The 20,109-nt window shown below is 40.3% G+C and overlaps 1 protein-coding gene and 1 pseudogene across 3 annotated transcripts in view; one reads left to right on the forward strand and one right to left on the reverse strand.

Moving 5' to 3' along the window:
• Gvin1 (GTPase, very large interferon inducible 1) overlaps positions 1-16,183 on the reverse strand; it is a 29,345-nt gene extending 13,162 nt beyond the window's left edge. The window contains exons 1-2 of one of the 3 annotated variants that reach the window (XM_039101125.2): positions 15,644-15,764; positions 14,409-14,455 (exon numbers count right to left, since the gene is read on the reverse strand). In XM_039101125.2, the coding sequence (XP_038957053.1) occupies positions 14,409-14,419 (11 nt within the window). In that variant the 5' untranslated portion in view covers positions 14,420-14,455; positions 15,644-15,764. Of the gene's footprint in view, positions 1-14,303; positions 14,456-15,643 lie in introns of all 3 variants that reach the window. The other 2 variants (XM_039101127.2, NM_001408773.1) reach the window with 2 other exon arrangements.
• Positions 16,184-16,791: 608 nt separating this feature from the next.
• On the forward strand, positions 16,792-18,141 carry LOC134484819 (UPF0461 protein C5orf24 homolog; annotated as a pseudogene).
• Positions 18,142-20,109: the final 1,968 nt, after the last annotated feature.

Raw genomic sequence — 20,109 nt, forward strand, 5'->3', positions numbered from 1 at the left:
ATTTGCAGATGATATGATAGTATTTTTAAGTGATCCCAAAAGTTCCATCAGAGAATTACTAAACCTGATAAACACCTTCAGCAAAGTGGCTGGGTATAAAATTAACTCAAATAAATCTGTAGCCTTCCTCTACACAAAAGAGAAACAAGCCGAGAAAGAAATTAGGGAAACGACACCCTTCATAATAGTCCCAAATAATATAAAATACCTCAGTGTGACTTTAACTAAGCAAGTGACAGATCTGAATTATAAGCATTTCAAGCCTCTTAAAGAAATTGAAGAAGACCTCTGAAGTTGGAAAGATCTCCCATGCTCACGGATTAGTACAAAGCTTAAGTCCAAGTGGATCAAGGACCTCCACATCAAACCAGATACATTCAAACTAATAGAAGAAAAACTAGGGCAGCATCTCGAACACATGGGCACTGGAAAGAGAGAGAGAGAGAGAGAGAGAGAGAGAGAGAGAGAGAGAGAGAGAGAGAGAGAGAGTTGTGAATGCTATACTTTCATCCTATTCCTCCCTATATACTGAAAAATTTTCATTAGAGCAGTGGCTCAAATACAGGGCCTTGTGCATTCTAGACAATTATTTTTTCAGAAAGCTACAAATCCAGTCACCTTTTGAATATTTGTAGTCCCAGATTAAATTCCTTTATTTTATACATCTCTATTAGGAATACTAGATTTCGAGGGAGAGCTAGACCTTCAGAGGGGCAGGCACACCTGGGAAGCCAGAGGAGACTACTCTCTGCCCACATTTCTGACTCTAGAGGAAACGCCTATGGCCATCTGGGCTCCCTGTGCACAGGGTCCTGAACGAAGGCAGGGCAGGCCCCTCTGGTTGCTGCCCTCATGGAGAGCTGAAACCCAGCTCTGAGAAGGGACTCCAGGACTGAGACCAGAGGTAAGACCAACTTTTCTGCTCCAAGTGACCTGCCTGGTGGACTCAGGACACACACCCACAGGAACACCTGAGGACCAGTAGACAAGAACGACTATACACCTGAAAGCAGAACACTCTGTTCTCATAACTAGCTGAAAGAAAACAGGAAAACAAGTCTACAGCACTCCTGACACACAGGCTATAGGACAGTCTAACCACTGTCAGAAATAGAAGAACAAAGTAACACTAGAGACAACGTGATGGAAGAGGCAAGTGCAGGAACCCAAGTAACAGAAACCAAGACTACATGGCACCATCGGAGCCCAATTCTTCCACCAAAGCAAACACTGAAAATCCAACAACACCTGAAAAGCAAGATCTAGATTTAAAATCACATTTGATCATTAATATGGAGGGCTTCAAGAAAGGCATAAAGAACTCCCTTAAGGAAATGCAGGAAAACACAAATAAACAAGCAGAAGCCTATAGAGAGGAAATGCAAAATCTCTGAAAGAATTCTAGGAAAACACAATCAAACAGGTGAAGGAATTAAGAATGGAAATAGAAGCAATAAAGAAAGCACAAAGGGAGACAACCCTGGATATAGAAAACCAAAGAAGAGACAAGGAGCTGTAGATACAAGCATCACCAACAGAGTGCAAGAGATAGAAGAGAGAATCTCAGGAAGAGAAGATTCCATAGAAATCATTAACACAACTGTCAAAGATATTGTAAAATGGAAAAAGCTACTGGCCCAAAACATACAGGAAATCCAGGACTCAATGAGAAGATCAAACCTAAGGATAATAGGTGTAGAAGAGAGTGAAGACTCCCAGCTCAAAGGACCAGTAAATATCTTCAACAAAATCATAGAAGAAAACTTCCCTAACCTAAAGAAAGAGATGCCCATAAACATACAAGAAGCCTACAGAACTCCAAATAGATTGGACCAGAAAAGAAACTCTTCCTGTCACATAATAGTCAAAACACAAAACAAAGAAAAAAATATTAAAAGCGGTAAGGGAAAAAGGTCAAGTAACATATAAAGGCAGACCTATCATAATTACACCAGACTTCTCACCAGAGATTTTGAAAGCCAGAAGAACCTGGATAGATGTCATACAGCCCCCAAGAGAACACAAATGCCAGCCCAGGTTACTGTATCCAGCAAAACTCTCAATTAACATAGATGGAGAAACCAAGATATTCCATGACAAAACCAAATTTACACAATATCTTTCTACAAATCCAACCCTACAAAGGATAATAAAGGGTAAAGCCCAACATAAGGAGGCAAGCTATACCCTAGAAAAAGCAAGAAACTAATTGCCTTGGCAACAAAACAAAGAGAAGAAAAGCACACAAACATAATCTCACATCCAAATATGAATATAGCAGGAAGCAATAAGCACTATTCCTTAATATCTCTCAACATCAATGGACTCAACTCCCCAATAAAAAGACATAGATTAACAAACTAGATACGCAATGAGGACCCTCCATTCTTCTGCATACAAGAAACACACCTCAGAGACAAAGACAGACACTACCTCAGAGTGAAAGGCTGGAAAACAACTTTCCAAGCAAGTGGTCTGAAGAAGCAAGCTGGAGTAGCCATTCTAATATCGAATAAAATCGATTTTCAACTAAAAGTCATCAAAAAAGATAAGGAAGGACACTTCATATTCATCCAAGGAAAAATCCACCAAGATGAACTCTCAATCCTAAATATCTATGCTCCAAATACAAGGGTATCTACATACCTAAAAGAAACCTTACTAAAGGTCAAAGCACACATTGCACCTCACACAATAATAGTAGATTTCAACGCCCCATTCTCATCAATGGACAGATCATGGAAACAGAAATTAAACAGAGAAATATACAGACTAACAGAAGTCATGAACCAAGTGGATTTAACAGATAGTCATAGAACATTCTATCGTAAAACAAAAGGATATACATTCTTCTCACAATCTCATGGTACTTTCTCCAAAATTGATCATATAGTCAGTCATAAAACAGGCCTCAACAGATACAGAAAGATAGAAATAATCCATCCGTCCTATCAGACCATGACAGGCTAAAGCTGGTCTTCAATAACAATAAGGAAAGAATGCCCACATATACATGGAAGTTGAACAATAATCTACTCAATGAAACCTGGTCAAGAATGAAATAAGGAAAGATATTAAAGACTCCTTGGAATTTGATGAAAATGAAGGTACAACATACCCCAACTTACAGGACACAATGAGAGCTGTGCTAAGAGGGAAACTCATAGCTCTGAGTGCCTGCAGAAAGAAACAGCAGAGAGCATATATCAGCAGCTTGACAGCACACCTAAAAGCTCTAGAACAAAAAGAAGCAAACATACCCAGGAGTAGTAGAAGGCAGGAATTAATAAAACTCAGAGCTGAAATCAACCAAGTAGAAACAAAAAGGACCATACAAAAAATCAACAGAACTAAAAGCTGGTTCTTTGAGAAAATCAACAAGATAGATAAACCCTTAGCCAGACTAACCAGAGGACACAGAGAGTGTGTCCACATTAACAAAATGAGAAATGAAAATGGAGACTTAACAACAGAGCCAGAGGAAATTCTAAAAATCATCAGATCCTACTACAAAAGCCTATATTCAACAAAACTTGAAAATCAGGAGGAAATGGACAATTTCCTAGACAGTTATCATGCACCGAAGTTAAATCAGGAACAATGTTAATGTTTAAGACATTAAAACAACCCCCATAACTCCTAAAGAAATAGAAGCAGTCATTAAAATCTCCCAACCAAAAAGAGCCCAGGTCCAGATGTGTTCAGTGCAGAATTCTATCAGACCTTCCTAGAAGAACTCATCTCAATACTATCCAAACTATTCCACAAAATTGAAACAGATGGAGAGCTACTGAATTCCTTCTATGAAGCCTCAATTACTCTTTTACCTAAACCACACAAAGACCCAACAAAGAAAGAGAACTTCAGACCATTTTCCCTTATGAATATCCACACAAAGATATTCAATAAAATTATGGCAAACCGAATGCACAAGCACATCAAAACAATCATCTATCACGATCAAGTAGGCTTCATTCCAGGGAGGCAGGGATGGTTTAATATACAGAAAACCATCAACGTCATCCACTTATAAACAAACTGAAAGATAAAAACCATAAGATCCTTTCATTAGATTCTGAGAAAAATTTGACAAAATTCAACACCCCTTCATGATAAAAGTCCTGGAAAGAACAGGAATTCAAGGCACATACCTAAACATAGTAAAAGCCATATACGGTAAACCAGTTGCTAATATTAAACTAAATGGAGAGAAACTTGAAGCAATCCCAGTAAAATCAGGGGCTAGACAAGGCTGCCCACTCTCTCCCTACTTATTCAATATAGTTCTCGAAGTCCTAGCCAGAGCAATCAGACAACAAAAGGAGATCAAAGGGATACAGATTGGTATGCACTCATTGATAAGTGGCTATTAGCCCAAATGCTTGAATTACCCTAGATGCCTAGAACACATGAAACTCAAGATGGATGATCAAAATGTGAATGCTTCACTCCTTCTTTAAAAGGGGGAACAAGAATATCCTTGGCAGGGAATAGAGAGGCAAAGATTAAAACAGAGACAGAAGGAACACCCATTCAGAGCCTGCCCCACATGTGGCCCATACATATACAGCCACCGAATTAGACAAGATGGATGAAGCAAAGAAGTGCAGAGCGACAGGAGCCGGATGTAGAATTCTCCTGAGAGACACAGCCAGAATACAGCAAATACAGAGGCGAATGCCAGCAGTAAACCACTGAACTGAGAACTGGACCTCTGTTGAGGGAATCAAAGAAAGGACTGGAAGAGCTTGAAGGGGCTTGTGACCCCTTATGAACAACAATGCCTAGCAACTAGAGTTTCCAGGGACTAAGCCACTAACTAAAGACTATACATGGACTGACCCTGGACTCTGACCTCATAGGTAGCAATTAATATCCTAGTAAGAGCACCAGTGGAAGGGGAAGTCCTTGGTCCTGCTAAGACTGAACCCCCAGTGAACGTGATTGTTGGGGGGAGGGCGGCAATGGGGGGAGGGCGGGGAGGGGAACACCCATAAAGAAGGGGAGGGGGGGGACTAGGGGGATGTTTGCCCGGAAACCGGCAAAGGGAATAACGTTCGAAATGTAAATAAGAAATACGCAAGTTAATAAAAAACAGCAACAACAACAAAAAAACTGCATGGTATTGGTACAGAGACAGACAGATAGACAAGTGGAATAGAATTGAAGACCCAGAAATGAACCCACACACCTATGGGCACTTGATTTTTGACAAAGGAGCCAAAACCATCCGATGGAAAAAAGATAGCATTTTCAGCAAATGGTGCTGGTTCAATTGGAGGTCAGCATGTAGAAGAATGCAGATCGATTCATGCTTATTACCCTGTACAAAGCTTAAGTCCAAGTGGATCAAGGACTCCACATCAAACCAGATACACTGAAACTAATAGATGAAAAAGTGGGGAAGCATCTTGAACACATGGGCACCAGAGAAAAGTTCCTGAACAAAACACCAATGGCTTATGCTCTAAGATCAAGAATCGACAAATGGGATCTCATAAAACTGCAAAGCTTCTGTAAGGCAAAGGACACTGTGGTTAGGACAAAACGGCAACCAACAGATTGGGAAAAGATCTTTACCAATCCTACAACAGATAGAGGCCTTATATCCAAAATATACAAAGAACTCAAGAAGTTAGACCGCAGGGAAACAAATAACCCTATTAAAAAATGGGGTTCAGAGCTAAACAAAGAATTCACAGTGAGGAATGCCGAATGGCTGAGAAACACCTAAAGAAATGTTCAACATCTTTAGTCATAAGGGAAATGCAAATCAAAACAACCCTGAGATTTCACCTCACACCAGTGAGAATGGCTAAGATCAAAAACTCAGGTGACAGCAGATGCTGGCGAGGATGTGGAGAAAGAGGAACACTCCTCCATTGTTGGTGGGATTGCAGACTGGTAAAACCATTCTGGAAATCAGTCTGGAGGTTCCTCAGAAAATTGGACATTGAACTGCCTGAGGATCCAGCTATACCTCTCTTGGGCATATACCCAAAAGATGCCTCAACATATAAAAGAGACACGTGCTCCACTATGTTCATCGCAGCCTTATTTATAATAGCCAGAAAATGGAAAGAACCCAGATGCCCTTCAACAGAGGAATGGATACAGAAAATGTGGTACATCTACACAATGGAATATTACTCAGCTATCAAAAACAACGAGTTTATGAAATTCGTAGGCAAATGGTTGGAACTGGAAAATATCATCCTGAGTGAGCTAACCCAATCACAGAAAGACATACATGGTATGCACTCATTGATAAGTGGCTATTAGCCCAAATGCTTGAATTACCCTAGATCCCTAGAACAAACGAAACTCAAGACGGATGATCAAAATGTGAATGCTTCACTCCTTCTTTAAATGAGGAAAAAGAATACCCTTGGCTGGGAAGGGAGAGGCAAAGATTAAAACAGAGACTGAAGGAACACCCATTCAGAGCCTGCCCCACAGGTGGCCCATACATATACAGCCACCCAATTGGACAAGATGGATGAAGCAAAGAAGTGCAGACCGACAGGAGCCGGATGTAGATCGCTCCTGAGAGACACAGCCAGAATACAGCAAATACAGAGGCGAATGCCAGGAACAATCCACTGGGATTGCAGACTGGTACAACCATTCTGGAAATCAGTCTCGAGGTTCTCAGAAAATTGGACATTGAACTACCTGAGGACCCAGCTATACCTCTCTTGGGCATATACCTAAAAGATGCCCCAACATATAACAAGGACACATGCTCCACTATTTTCATAGCAGCCTTATTTATAATAGCCAGAAGCTGGAAAGAACCCAGATGCCCTTCAACAGTGGAATGGATACAGAAAATGTGGTACATCTACACAATGGAATATTACTCAGCTATCAAAAACAGTGACTTTATGGAATTCATATTCAAATGGATGGAACTGGAAAATATCATCCTGAGTGAGGTATCCCAATCACAGAAATACAAACATGGTATGCACTCGTTGATTAGTGGTTATTAGTCCAAATGCTTGAATTACCCTAGATGCACAGAACACATGAAACTCAAGAAAGATGACAAAAATGTGAATGCTTCACTCCTTTAAAAGGGGAACAAGAATACCCTTGGCAGGGAATTGGGAGGCAAAGTTTAGAACAGAGGTAGAAGGAACGCCCATTCAGAGCCTGCCCAACATGTGGCTTATACATGCACAGCCACTCAACTAGGTAAGATGGATGAAGCAAAGAAGTGCAGGCTCACAGGAACCGGATGTAGATCTCTCATGAGAGACACAGCCAGAATATGGCAAATACATAGGCGAATGCCATCATTAAACCATGGAACTGAGAACAGGACCCCCGTTGAAGGAATCTTAGAAAGGACTGGAAGAGCTTGAAGGGGCTTGAGACCCCATATGAACAACAATGCCAACCAACCAGGGCTTCCAGGGACTAATCCACTACCCAAAGACTATACATGGACTGACCCTGGGCTCCAACCTCATATGTAGCAATGAATAGCCTAGTAAGAGCACCAGTGGAAGGGAAAGCCCTGGGTCCCATCAAGACTGAACCCCCAGTGAACGTGATTGTTGGGGGAAGGGCTGTAATGGGAGGAGGATGGGGAGGGGAACACCCATATAGAATGGGAGGGTAGGGATTATGGGGATGGTTGCCTGGAAACTGGGAAAGGGAATAACAATCAAAATGTAAATAAGAAATACCCAACTTAGTAAAGGTGGAGGTAAAAACATAAAAAAAGGAATATTAGGTTACTAAATCTTTTTTATACCTCCTGAAATAATTACCTATTTATTACCATAAAGCTAATACTAAGAAGTTTTAGCATTGCTTCTTATTTTGTGTCTTCCAGGTAATGCAGATAATTTTGAAAAGTTTAATTTCTATCATGTCTTTCTAAATAATACAGATATTCCATTGGAATGTTCAAATAACCTATTTAGAAAATACCAATTTTTATTTGAAGTCAGGAGAAATTATTTAGAATTTAAAAAATTATTATTAGTTGCATACAGCATAGTTCATTTGTTTATGACATCTTCATCCTATATATCAGTATATTTGCCCATTTTCATTCTGTAGTTCCCTCCTTTTCCCATCTGTCTTTTCTTGTTTCTGCCCTCCATCTACATAGTAGTCCCTCTTTTCATGTATGTACACACAGACCCACTTGGGAGAAAACATATTTTTCTTTCTGAATCTGGATTTATTTCATTTAATATGCTGATATACAGTTACACTCATTTCTTTAGAAATGATAAATTTTCATTATTTTTAAAAAATTAAAGATTTTTTATTATTTATTTTTATTTATGTTTATTAGAGTCTATGTTTGCAGGTGCCCATTGTTGCTGGGAGAGTGCATGGGGTCCTACACATTGGAGAGTGTGTAGGATAGTATGAACCATCTAGTGTGGGTGTTGAAAACTGAACTCAGGTCTTCTGGATGATCAGCCAGTGCTCTTAATCACTTCAGCCTTTACCTATTGGAATTTTAATTCAGATAAGAAGAAAAATAAAATTGAGGCTGGAGAGATGTCTCAGTGGTTGAAAGCTCTTGCTGCTTCTGCAGAACACTTAGCATAATTCCAAAAACCCATTTGGTGGCGTATACCTGTCTGTAACTCTAGTTACAGAGCATCTGAAATTCTCTGCTGGCCTCTGTGGCCCCCAGATATGCATATTATATAATAATTCATGTAAGCAAAACACTTACAAAATTTTCATTGAGCCTACATGCCACATTTTTCTATCCGTCCATCTCTTGATGAGAATGTAGTTTGGTTCTGTATTTTGGCAACTGTAATTAAGTGCAGCACTAAGTATGGATGTGAATTTGTCTCTGTGGTGTCTTTAGAATCCTTTGGATGTATACCCAGAAGTGGTACAGCTGGATCCTTCCCTTCCTTCCTTCCTTCCTTCCTTCCTTCCTTCCTTCCTTCCTTCCTTCCTTTCTTTCCTCCCTTCCTTCCTTCCTTCCTTCCTCCCTCCCTCCCTTCCTTCCTTCCTTCCTTCCTTCCTTCCTTCCTTCCTTCCTTCCTCCCTCCCTCCCCCCCTCTTTCCCTCCCTCCCCCCCTCTCTCTCTCTCTTTCTTTCTTTCTTTCTTTCTTTCTTGACAAATCTCTATCAAATTCCATACTTGCTAACTAGTTTACAGCCTATCAGCAGTGTAGAAGGGTTTCTTTTCCCCACTTCAGCAACTTGTTAACATTCTTCATTATTTTTTAAAATTATCCCCATTTTAATTGGTGTGAGGTGAAATCTCCCTTACTTCAAGTTTCATTTTCTGGATGATTAAAGATTTTGAACAATTTTTCATACTTGTTGGCCATTTGTATTGCTACTAACATCTATTTGTTAAATGTATTTACACATTTATTGTTTGGATGATTTGTCCTTATGCGTTTTTAATTATTTGAGTTTATAGGTTGTAGACATTCATCCTCTGCTAGAGGTATAGTTGGCAAAAACTTTCTACTATGCAGACTGTTAAATATTTTTAATTTACTTTTATGTACGTGTGCATATATACATGTCAATAATAAAAATGCTTATCTCCAATACACATGTGGAGTTCGGTGGTCAGTCTTGAGGGTCATTCCTTGCCTCCTACCTTGTTTGAGATTCATTCTCTCTCTCTCTCTCTCTCTCTCTCTCTCTCTCTCATACTGTGATGCATAGAGACTTAGTTGACCAGTGATCCTTTGGGGTATTCTCCTATCTCCTCCTCCCATCTTGCCACAGGGATGCTAGGTGTTTAAGGACACACAAACATGATCACTCTGTCCTATTTTCACATGACTTTGGGGAGTCAAACTCAAGTTGGAAGCTTGCAAGCAAGTGCTTTTACATGCTGAGTTATTTTCCACACCTAGACTCTCTTTATTATTTTATTGTTTCCTTTGTATGCAGAAGATTTTAATTTAGTGGAAATAGTTTTTAAAATTATTTTCTGAATGGTTGCAGTGTTTTCCAGAATATCCTTGCCTGTAACTTGAAAGAGCCAAGTTAATAGTGAAAAGTAGAAAAAAAAAGACTTATTTAATAGATAGCAAAACTATTCTCAACAATAAAAGAACTTCTGGGGGAATCACCATCCCAGACCTCAAGCTGTACCGTAAAGCAATCGTGATAAAAATGACATGGTGTTGGTACAGAGACAGACAAGTAGCTCAGTGACTAGAATGGAAGACCCAGAAATGACCTCACATTATTATGGTCACTTGATCCTTTACAAAGAAGCTAAAACCATCCAGTGGAAAAAAGACAGAAACCAACAAATGGTGATGATTCAACTGTTAGTCAGCATGCAGAAAACTGCAAATCAATATGTTCTTTTCTCCTTGTACGAAACTCGAGTCCAACTGGATCAAGGACTGCCACATAAAACTAGATACACTGAAACTAACGGAAGAAAAAGTGGGTAAAAGCCTCGAATACTTGGGCACAGGGAATATTTTCCTGAACAGAATACTATTGGCCTATGTCCTAAAATAAAGAATTGACAAATGGAACCTCATAAAATTGCAAAGCTTCTGTAAGGCTAAGGGCACTGTCAACAGGACAAAATGACAACCCACAGATTGGGAAAAGATATTTACCAAAAAGACATATTTACATAGAAAAGGTATTTACATCAGATAGAACACTAATATCCAATATATACAAAGAACTCTAGAAGGTAAGCTCCACAGAATCAAATAACCCTATTAGAAAGTGGAGTCTAGAGAGAAATAGAAAATTCTTAACAGAGGAATCTCAAGTGGCTGAGAATCAGTTAAAGAAATGTTCAGCATCCTTAGTTATTAGGAAAATGCAAGTCAAAACGACTTGAGATTTCATCTCAAACCAGCCAGAATGGCAAAGATCAAAACAAAGGTGACAGCAGGTGTTGCAAAGGATGTGAAGAAAGAGCAACACTCCCTCATTGTGGTGAGACTGCATGTTGGTAAATCCACTTTGGAAATCAGTCTGGTGGTTTCTCAGAAAATTGGAAATTGTTCTACCTGAGACCCAGCTATACTACTCCTGGGCATATACCCAAACGATGCTCCAACATATAACAAGGACACATGCTTCACTATGTTCATAGCAGCCTTATTTACAATAGCCAGAAGCTGGAAATAACCCCAGGTGTTCCTCAACAGAAGAATGGATACAGAAATTGTGGTACATTTACACAATGGAGTACTACACAGCTATTAAAAACAATGAGTTCATGAAATTCTTAGGCAAATGGATGGAACTAGAAAATACCATTTGGAGTGAGGTAACCCAGGCACAAAAGAATACACATAGTATTTATGTACTTACTAATAAGTGCACATTAGCCCAAAGCCTACAATGCCCATAATACAACCCACAGAATATATGGATCATAAAAGGAAGGAACACCAGTGTCTGGAGCCTTCAGTTCTGCTTTGAGGGGGGAAACAGGATGATTGTGGGAGATGTAGGGAAGGAGGACTGGGAGGGAGTAAATTGGAGTGGACAGTGTCAGGATCTGGAGGAGATAGATGTGAGAGAGGTTTAGAGGGCCAGGAAATCAAACAAAAATATGTGTGGGGGATGAGGAACTGGGGATAGCCACCTGAGTGTACCAGACACCAGGGAAATTGGAGGCTCCCACCACCTCAATGTGAATGACTTTAGCCAAAATGCACAGAGAAGGGGGAGATAGATCCTATAGAGACCTCGGCCAGCAGATAGGCATGGCCTCTGGTAGACCAGATGGGGACCCTCACCCATCTCAAATTTTTTTATGCAGAAATGTTCCTGTCCAAAAGACGAACAGGACCAAAATGGATCAGAGTCTGAAGGAAGGGCCAACCAGGGACTGTCCCACCTGGGGATCCATCATGTCTGCAGACACCAAACCCAACACCGTTGTCATGGTTAAGAGGTGATTGCTGACAGGAACCTAGCGTGGAGGTTCCTGAGGAAATCAGGCCAGAAACTGACCAGTGTGAATGTGGATGCTTGGAGCCTGCCATCAGATGCAGCTCAGGGAACTGGCTGGAGAGCTGGCAGAAGGTCTGGAGGAGCAGAACAGTATTGACACCTCTTTGGAAGAACAACATAGGCTGGCTTGACCACTCAGTTCTCCCAGAGTCTAGACCACCAACCAAGGAGTGTACTGCTTGGATAAGCTCCATGGATGCTCCACCGTCCATGGAGCTTATGTAGCAGAGGATGGCCTTGCCTCACAGCAGTGGGATAGGAGGCCCTTGGTCTGGGGCAGTCTCGATACCTCAGCATAGGGGAATGCTGCAGGGGTGGGGGCGGGAGAGTGTGAGTGGGTGGGGGAACACTTTCATAGAGGCAAATGAGAGGGCAGATTTAGGGTGGGGGGCTGGAAGAGGGGTAACTGGGACGTGGGATATCTTATAGGATGTAAATGAATGGAATGATAAATGAAAAAAATAAGAAAAAATGCATTTTTACTTTGCTGAAAAGCAGTATAAGCAGAAAAATCCAGTAAATAAAATGCTGTCAAACATTTCAATTAAAAATTCTAGTTGCCCTACAGATTCCTAGATGAAGAGTCAACAGAGTGTACATACCTGCAAATCATAAAAATGACTAATTATATGTGGTATGATTAGGGGTTGTACAGTGCTCACTACATGCTGCAGAGGCTGAGAGCTAGGTTTGAAGTCCAGGACGGGTGTCTTTGCACTCTCAGTCCAATGTGTAAGGCCTGAAGAGTTGCTGAAATCGAGTACATGCTGAATACCGAAGCATCTGGACTCTGTCAGCAGGTGGCAACAGCAACGGGGAAAGGAAAGATAGCTTGTATCTTGCTTCATCTTACTTCTTCAATGCAGCAGTTTATCCTGTTAATAATGTCACCCTTATTCAGGGCAGGTGTGTCCTTCTTATTCACTGTCTGACATGTCGGCCCTATCTGAAAAAGTGTTCATAGGCATTCAGCTGCATTGCACAAATTCTAGGCATCTTCTACCGAGTTATGTTGTCACTACAGATCACTTATCACACTAGCTCTCTACAGCTTGATCATTATAGATTCACCACAATCTTAACAAAACCCCCACCAAGCTATTTTCTGAATAACAAGGCAAGTGAAGTTTATATGAAAGAAGAAAAGGAACAGAACAACCAGTTCAGTATTAAAGGAGAAAAATAGAATATTGACACATAAAGACTTCATAAAAAGATACATCCAACAATGACACACAGCATTAATGAAGACTTTTAGAAATCAATGAAAAAAAATAGGGCCAAAAATAGACCATGTAAATAGAATTAATCTTTGACCAAGGAGGAAAAGACATTGTCACAGAGGAAAAGATTGCCTTTTGTCAGCATATGGCCCTGGAAATGTCCACATTCACATTCACATATATTTTAAAAATCGTGGTGTATACTTACATCTTTAAAAGATGAACTCAAAGATTATGAGAACTGGAAAATCACAGATGACATATATTCATCTACTGGTAAACCTGAGACATCTACTGCTTAGGTATTCTTGATGTCTATAAACTCAAGTGGTATTTTAAAATATAATTTATAAATTTCTAAAATGGTTGAAATACAACCTTATATGATATTTGATCTCCAGCAAATATTTCAAAGAAAAAGTTAGCATCTAAACTACTTTATATAAGGCTTAGTTCATTTAGAACAACACTCTTTAATTTATGAAATAATTTTCATGAAGTGATGACTGTAAACACCGACTACCTAAACCTTAATATTCATAAGCATGTTTATAAGAATTAATAAATTAAAAATTATTTTTAAAACAGTCAATAATAATAAAAACCAAAAAACCCATGAAATGTTTTATGTTAGTTAAATATATTGATATTCATATAAATTCTTTGATTAGGTTACTTAAAAACATTCAATCTGTTTTAAAACATAACCTTCACATGCAAATGATAAATGTAAGGTTTTCATGAAGACTGTGAAGACACACAAAATGATAATATATGTACATACACATTTGTAAATTATTTTTATATTACTTTTCCTTTTCATAATGGGAATTACAGAAGATCCTACCCCAAAACAGTAGCATTCCTATATTTTTGGTTGTGAGCCTAGCCTTTAACGGCTGAGCCATCTCTCCAGCCCAACAGTAGCATTCCTAATGTAGGGAAGCTTATTTTATACACATCTTTTAAAACTTAGTGTGGCCAAAACAGTGTAGCATATCCTGAAGATAAAGTTTAACTAACAGTTGTGTCATTAATGTATCAAACTATTTGCTCCCTGATCCTGTTTTTCCCCATTACAAGAAACAAAACAAAACAGCTTTCTCCCTAAGTTTCTTGTCTTACCAGTTTAAGACTAGAAAGACAAAACAGGATGAAAACAGAAAACAGACTCCAGGACTGGGGCTAACTTGTTTTGCCTCTTTCAAATACAGCTTCATGTGTATTTACTTGAAAGGCATGTTGTTCAGAAGCAAGAGCTTTCCAAATTCTGTCAGCTAAAAAAAAAAACCCACAATAAGTAATATGAAATAAAATGAAAGATATAAAATGTTATTACAAAATATATTTTGGTAAGACTATTAAAAGCATAATTTTAGATGAGAGGACATTTGATTTGTAGATTTTAAGGTAAAAGATCATTGTAATAAAAATAAAGAGATTGGATAAAACTGAAAGTTTATGTGTATTACAAAATGGTTTATAAAAGTTAAAACTTGAAAATAGTATATTGAGTCAGTGAGCTATCTCAGTGAGTAAAGGTACCGGATCCTCAGAACTCACATGTTAGAAGAAACTCATTTCCACACATATGCTGTGGTACTTACATTCCTAATACACACACACACACACACACACACACACACACACACACACACACACACAGAGCAAATATGAAAGTATTATAGTTTATCAAAACATGTGTAAAGGATTATGTTTTATTAAAACAGCTGTGTATGTTTTCTAATTATCAAACTCTGTCTTTAAGGAATAAAGGTTTGTTTTAAAATATTTGTCAAGCTTTATCTTAATGTTATAGACCCAAATTTTATTTGTTCGTCAATACTGCTGTAGCTGAAGCTCTGGTTGTTCAATAATCATCGTTAGAGGCCCAAATCAATGAGTATATAAAGGCTAGAAGGAATATCAATATTTTGGCCAGTGCTCTCAGGTCAACAGATTACCAAGGCTGCAGAGAAAATTATAATATCTCTAAAAGTCTTATAGCTTCAGTAAATCAGCTGCCTTCCAAATCTGCGAGGCCAAGGAGCAAGATCTCAAAGATTCAACTATAACCAGTATATCATCTACATGATTGGGATCATCACAGAAGGAAACGTTTTCAATGCTTTCAAGGAAAGTCATGTTTAACAAGCCCCTGACACATCTACACAGAAAGCACAAGTATTAAGGAGAAATTTAAAGAGCCAAAAAAGGAGGCTCTGAGGAGATAGATTTTTGCATTTAGCTTTCTGAATACAGCACAGGTTAAAGATTCGATTCCTGTTTTGTTGTCAGTTTTTGGAGGTGGCATGGACCAAAGTCTGGTTTTGCTGAGCCTTAGGTCCTAGTGGCTTCAGCACGTCACAATCCACGAACGTCCGTAATTTTCATTATTACTCTTTCTACTCTAGTTTTCGTTCTATTGTACTTATCTGTCTATCCTTTTCACTCCTTTCACTTACTTGTCTTCTTGAAGCCCAGTTCCCGTCTTCAGATTGTTACTCCAGAGAGTAGTTCGAGGGGTTCATGTACCTTCCTCAAGCCTGCGCAGCTGCTGACCATCAGCTGAGGCTCAGATAGAACTCTATGAGGTCCAGACTGAAATCACAGTCAAAACTAGGCACCTCCCTTTTCCTTCCTGTTCACAGAGGTTTCGTTTCGTTTTTGGGTCCCTTGTGGAAGTTCTTGTAGCTAAATATGGCCTGAGGAAGATTTAGTAGAGTTTTAATTTTTATTTATTTATTTTTGAATAATCCTTTGTTAATAATTTTATTCATTTACACTTCACATGAGATCCTCTTTCCTGGTTACCCCTCCACAAAAACCCCCTTCCCATCCCCCATCTTCCTCCTCCCCTTTGCCTCTATGAGGGTGCTGCTCTACACTCACCTGCTCCCGCCGCCTCATCCCTCTAGCATTCCCCTATGCTGTGGCTTTAAGCTTCCACAGGACCAAGGGGCTCCCCTCACACTGATGTCAGATAAGGCCATCCTCTGCTACATATGTATCTGGAGCCATGGTTCCCTGCCTGTGTACTCTTTGGTTGGTGGTTTAGTCCCTGGGAGCTCTGGGTGGTCCAGTTAGTTGATATTGTTCTTCCTGTGGGGCTGCAATCCCCTGCAGTTCCTTCAGTCCTTTCCCTATCTTTTCCATTGGGGTCTCTGGGCTCAGTCTGATGTTTGGCCCTGAGTATCATCATCTGTATTGGTCAGGTGCTGGTAGAACGTCTCAGGGAACAGTCATACCAGTCTCCTGTCAGTAAGCACTTCTTGAAATCAGCAATGGTGTCTGGGTTTGGTGTCTGTAGTTGGGGTGATCTCTGGATGGCCTTTCCTTCAGCCTCTGTTCCATTTTTTGTCCCTGTCTTTCTTTTGGCCAGGAACATTTCTGGGTTAAAAATTTTGATTCCCGGGCTGTGGAAGCCTCTTCCTGGGCCCGCAGCGAGGGCTCTTGGGAGTCTGGCTCTGGCATGGGCCTCACCACTGCCAGCCCTCTTTCTAGATTGGACTGTGCTACAGCAGCGGGATTGAAGGGAATGGGCAGGGCTTTCCTGCCTATGGGCGCCCTCTGGGCGCTCTGAGGGCCTGGCTCCTATTGGCGGAGGAAATGATGCACCCCGCACCAGGTTGCTGGTGGAAATGCAGCATTCTGCAGGTCAGGCAAGCCTCCCTGCCTCAGTGATGAAGCCACTATGAGAGCAGTGGATCTGTTTGATCTGTACTCCTCCCAGCAAAGCAAGTACAGCCACACAGTCAGCCACAAACCCATGCTCTGTCAGAGGAAGACCCGTTAAACGAAGCACACTTGCAGCCTACCAGTGGCAGAAACACAGAGATAAAAGATGAACTAAAGAAAAAGAAAAACCTCAATCGATCTGGTAAGGGAGGCCGGCCTTAGGGAACCACCAAGTCAGCAGGATATCTGACCAGCACAGTCAGACCCCTGGGAATCACCAAAACAGCTGGATTTAAGACCAGTCCAGGCAGGCCTCTGCGTACAACCAAAGCTGCAGGATACAAAGTCAGCCCAGGGAGGCCTCCAGGTCGCATTAAAGCACTGTCAGGTCTTACAGATCTTGGTTATGGCTGTGGCATTGCTGCCTTTCCTTACCCTATGATGCACAGTAGAGTGGTTCACGGGGTTCAGGAAAGGAGCGGTGAGGTCAGGCCTCTGAGTGCTAAGAGCAGATTGTTAATCGCCCCCAAACTTCTTGCTTTAATTTGACATGATCATACCATGTGGACTCCCCAGTTCTGTTTCCGTTTGCTCTCCCTCACCCCGCACTTCGTTTTCTTTCGTTTTAGCTCAGAAGCTGCCACAATTGAGAGATGCACTTTGGGCAGGAGTAGTAGCACACTGTATCTGTATTGTACACGGTTCACAGGACAGGACACTCACCTCAGTCATTTATGCTTTCCCTTTGGGCCGTACTAAGTGGACTCTTCCTGCGCTAAGCAGCTGCCCACGATAACTTTTATTTGTGCATAACACAGTGTGAGGCATTGTAACTGAAGCGGGGAGCAGCAACGAGTGAACAGATCGGAGGGGAAGGCTGTGTGAGTTTAGAAGTCTGAAATAAGACACAGCCGTCTGGATGCTTTGGAACTTAAAACACAGCTTCTCATTTACTGATTCGCATGGCATTAGTAATCATCATTCCTAAAGTACTGCTCAGTGTCCGCCTTGCAGAGAGTATAGTTACAGGATATGTGTTTTTCAGTTGTCTAAGACCATATGCTCTAAACACTAGGAACAACAAACTTAAAACCCTTGAATATATCATAAACCCAAACATTATGTTTAATATACAAGAAAAAAAGAACCCTTAAAAGTCTTCATGTAACTACAATCATTCTCCTTTGTGTTTCACATACTTAGTATTATATTTAAAAGCATTTATTACTTTTACTTATTTATTTACAATGGTCTTTTTAGTTTTTCTGAGTAATTGTTGTTACACTTCGTTAATACTTAATTGCATTTTCAGGTTTATATCTACCAAAGGACACAAATTGAGTGGTCGACCGCAAAATTGGCCTAAGCAGAAAGCAGTTTCCTGGATGTCAAGACCTAAAGACCAATAAATGTAACTCGGTATGAGTGAAACCTGTAAAAAGAGCTCTGGTTAGCATAAAAATGACAGCATGGCTACAGGATGACAGTTTCTTCCAAAAGAAGGCTTCCTAGTGAAACTTGCTTTAGACACAGAATAGAAAAAACAATTACTGGCCATGAAGGTATATGTACTTAGGGTAATCTTCTGAAATGTTTCTTGTTAATACACATTTTATTTATTTTGGGCCAGGAGTGGTGGCCAAGGAATATGATTTCAGCATTTGGGAGGTTGAGGCAGGCAAAGCTCTGAGCGTGAGTTTTACAAAGTGCCAGGACAGCCAATGCTAGGTAGAGTAACCCCGTCTTTAAAAACAAGCAAGCAAACAAACAAACAAATAAAGAAAAGCTTTTACTGAACTTAAAAGATTTTGCCTTTTACTTGCATTTTAAAATGGTTAGGGTTAGGGTTAGGGTTAGGGTTAGGATTAGGGTTAGGGTTAGGGTTAGTGTTAGTGTTAGTGTTAGGGTTGAGGTTAAAATGTTGATTTACAGGACTTAAAAAGTTTGAAAATAACCAGAAATTTGAAAGGGGATACACATACTGGTTAGTTAGACTTGCTCTCAGTCCATGTAAACTGACTGTAAGTACCTTGTTTCAGAACTCCATGGGGGGAGGCAAGCAGCAAATCTCAGGTGCCCCATGATAACTGACACAACAGCTATGTGCTCCTACGGTAGTATGAGCTATTATCACATGTGGAGACCGTAACCTCAGCAGTACCAGCTTTGTACAAAACATAGGGGACAGTGAGCAATGCTGGATGACCGCTGAACCAGCTGTAAGATTCATATGGCTAAAGTGTTCCAAAGAGTTTCTTTTTTGCAGAAGCCTAGAATATAAAACTTAATAATTTACTCAGAACAGTGTAACTTCTGGCACATGTATATGCTTGCCTTCATTGATGTGTTTGTCTGTCAACTTGGCTCTTTCTGAAGTTGTTCAGCAGCTGCCTGTTTAGAATTCCTTGCACGGCTAGTTCCTGAAGACTGAAGACAGTTGAAATAGTCTAGTCTAGAATAATCTCACTACCAAATATCAGGGGCTTGGGTGCATGTCGTGTTTCCTCGTGAGTGCACATGGCATCCTTTCAGTTTGATTTCCTTCCTGGTTTTGTGCCTTGTCATTTCTTCTCGCTCTTTCCCACACCCATCCCCTTCCTTCAGCTCCCCAGCACATTTACTCAGTGGTGCTGTTCTGTGTGTCAGAAGATAGAGTGGGTATATTATTGTTTATGCTGATGACAGTGCTCATATCAGGAGCTTGATCCCAGAAACAGGGGTGAATGGATGGATGGATGGCTACAGTTGTGAGTGGATGATGTCACTTGGGAAACTTAATTTATTGTCTCTGTGAGCAGCACCTGGGATATGAAATGTGTGCACTGGTTGACACCTGATTCTACTTTTCTCCCTTTGGACAGTTTAATTGAGTGTTTTACTGGATACAGTAACCTGGGTTGGCTTTTGTGTTCTCTTAGGGAATGTATGACATCTGTCCAGGATCTTCTGGCTTTCATAGTCTCTGGTGAGAAGTCTGGTGTGATTCTGATAGATCTGCCTTTATATGTTTCTTAACCTTTTTCCCTTACTGCTTTCAATAGTCTTTCTTTGTTTTCTGTATTTGGTGTTTTGACTATTATGTGATGGGAGGAGTTTCATTTCTGGTCCAATCTATTTGGAGTTCTGTAGGCTTCTTGTATGTTTATGGGCATCTCTTTCTTTAGGTTAGGGAAGTTTTCTTCTATGATTTTGTTGAAGATTTTACTGGTCCTTTGAGCTGGGAGTCTTCACTCTCTACCTATTATCCTTAGGT

This window comes from Rattus norvegicus, chromosome 1 (genome assembly GCF_036323735.1).
Source record: "Rattus norvegicus strain BN/NHsdMcwi chromosome 1, GRCr8, whole genome shotgun sequence".
NCBI classification, from domain to species: Eukaryota; Metazoa; Chordata; class Mammalia; order Rodentia; family Muridae; genus Rattus; species Rattus norvegicus.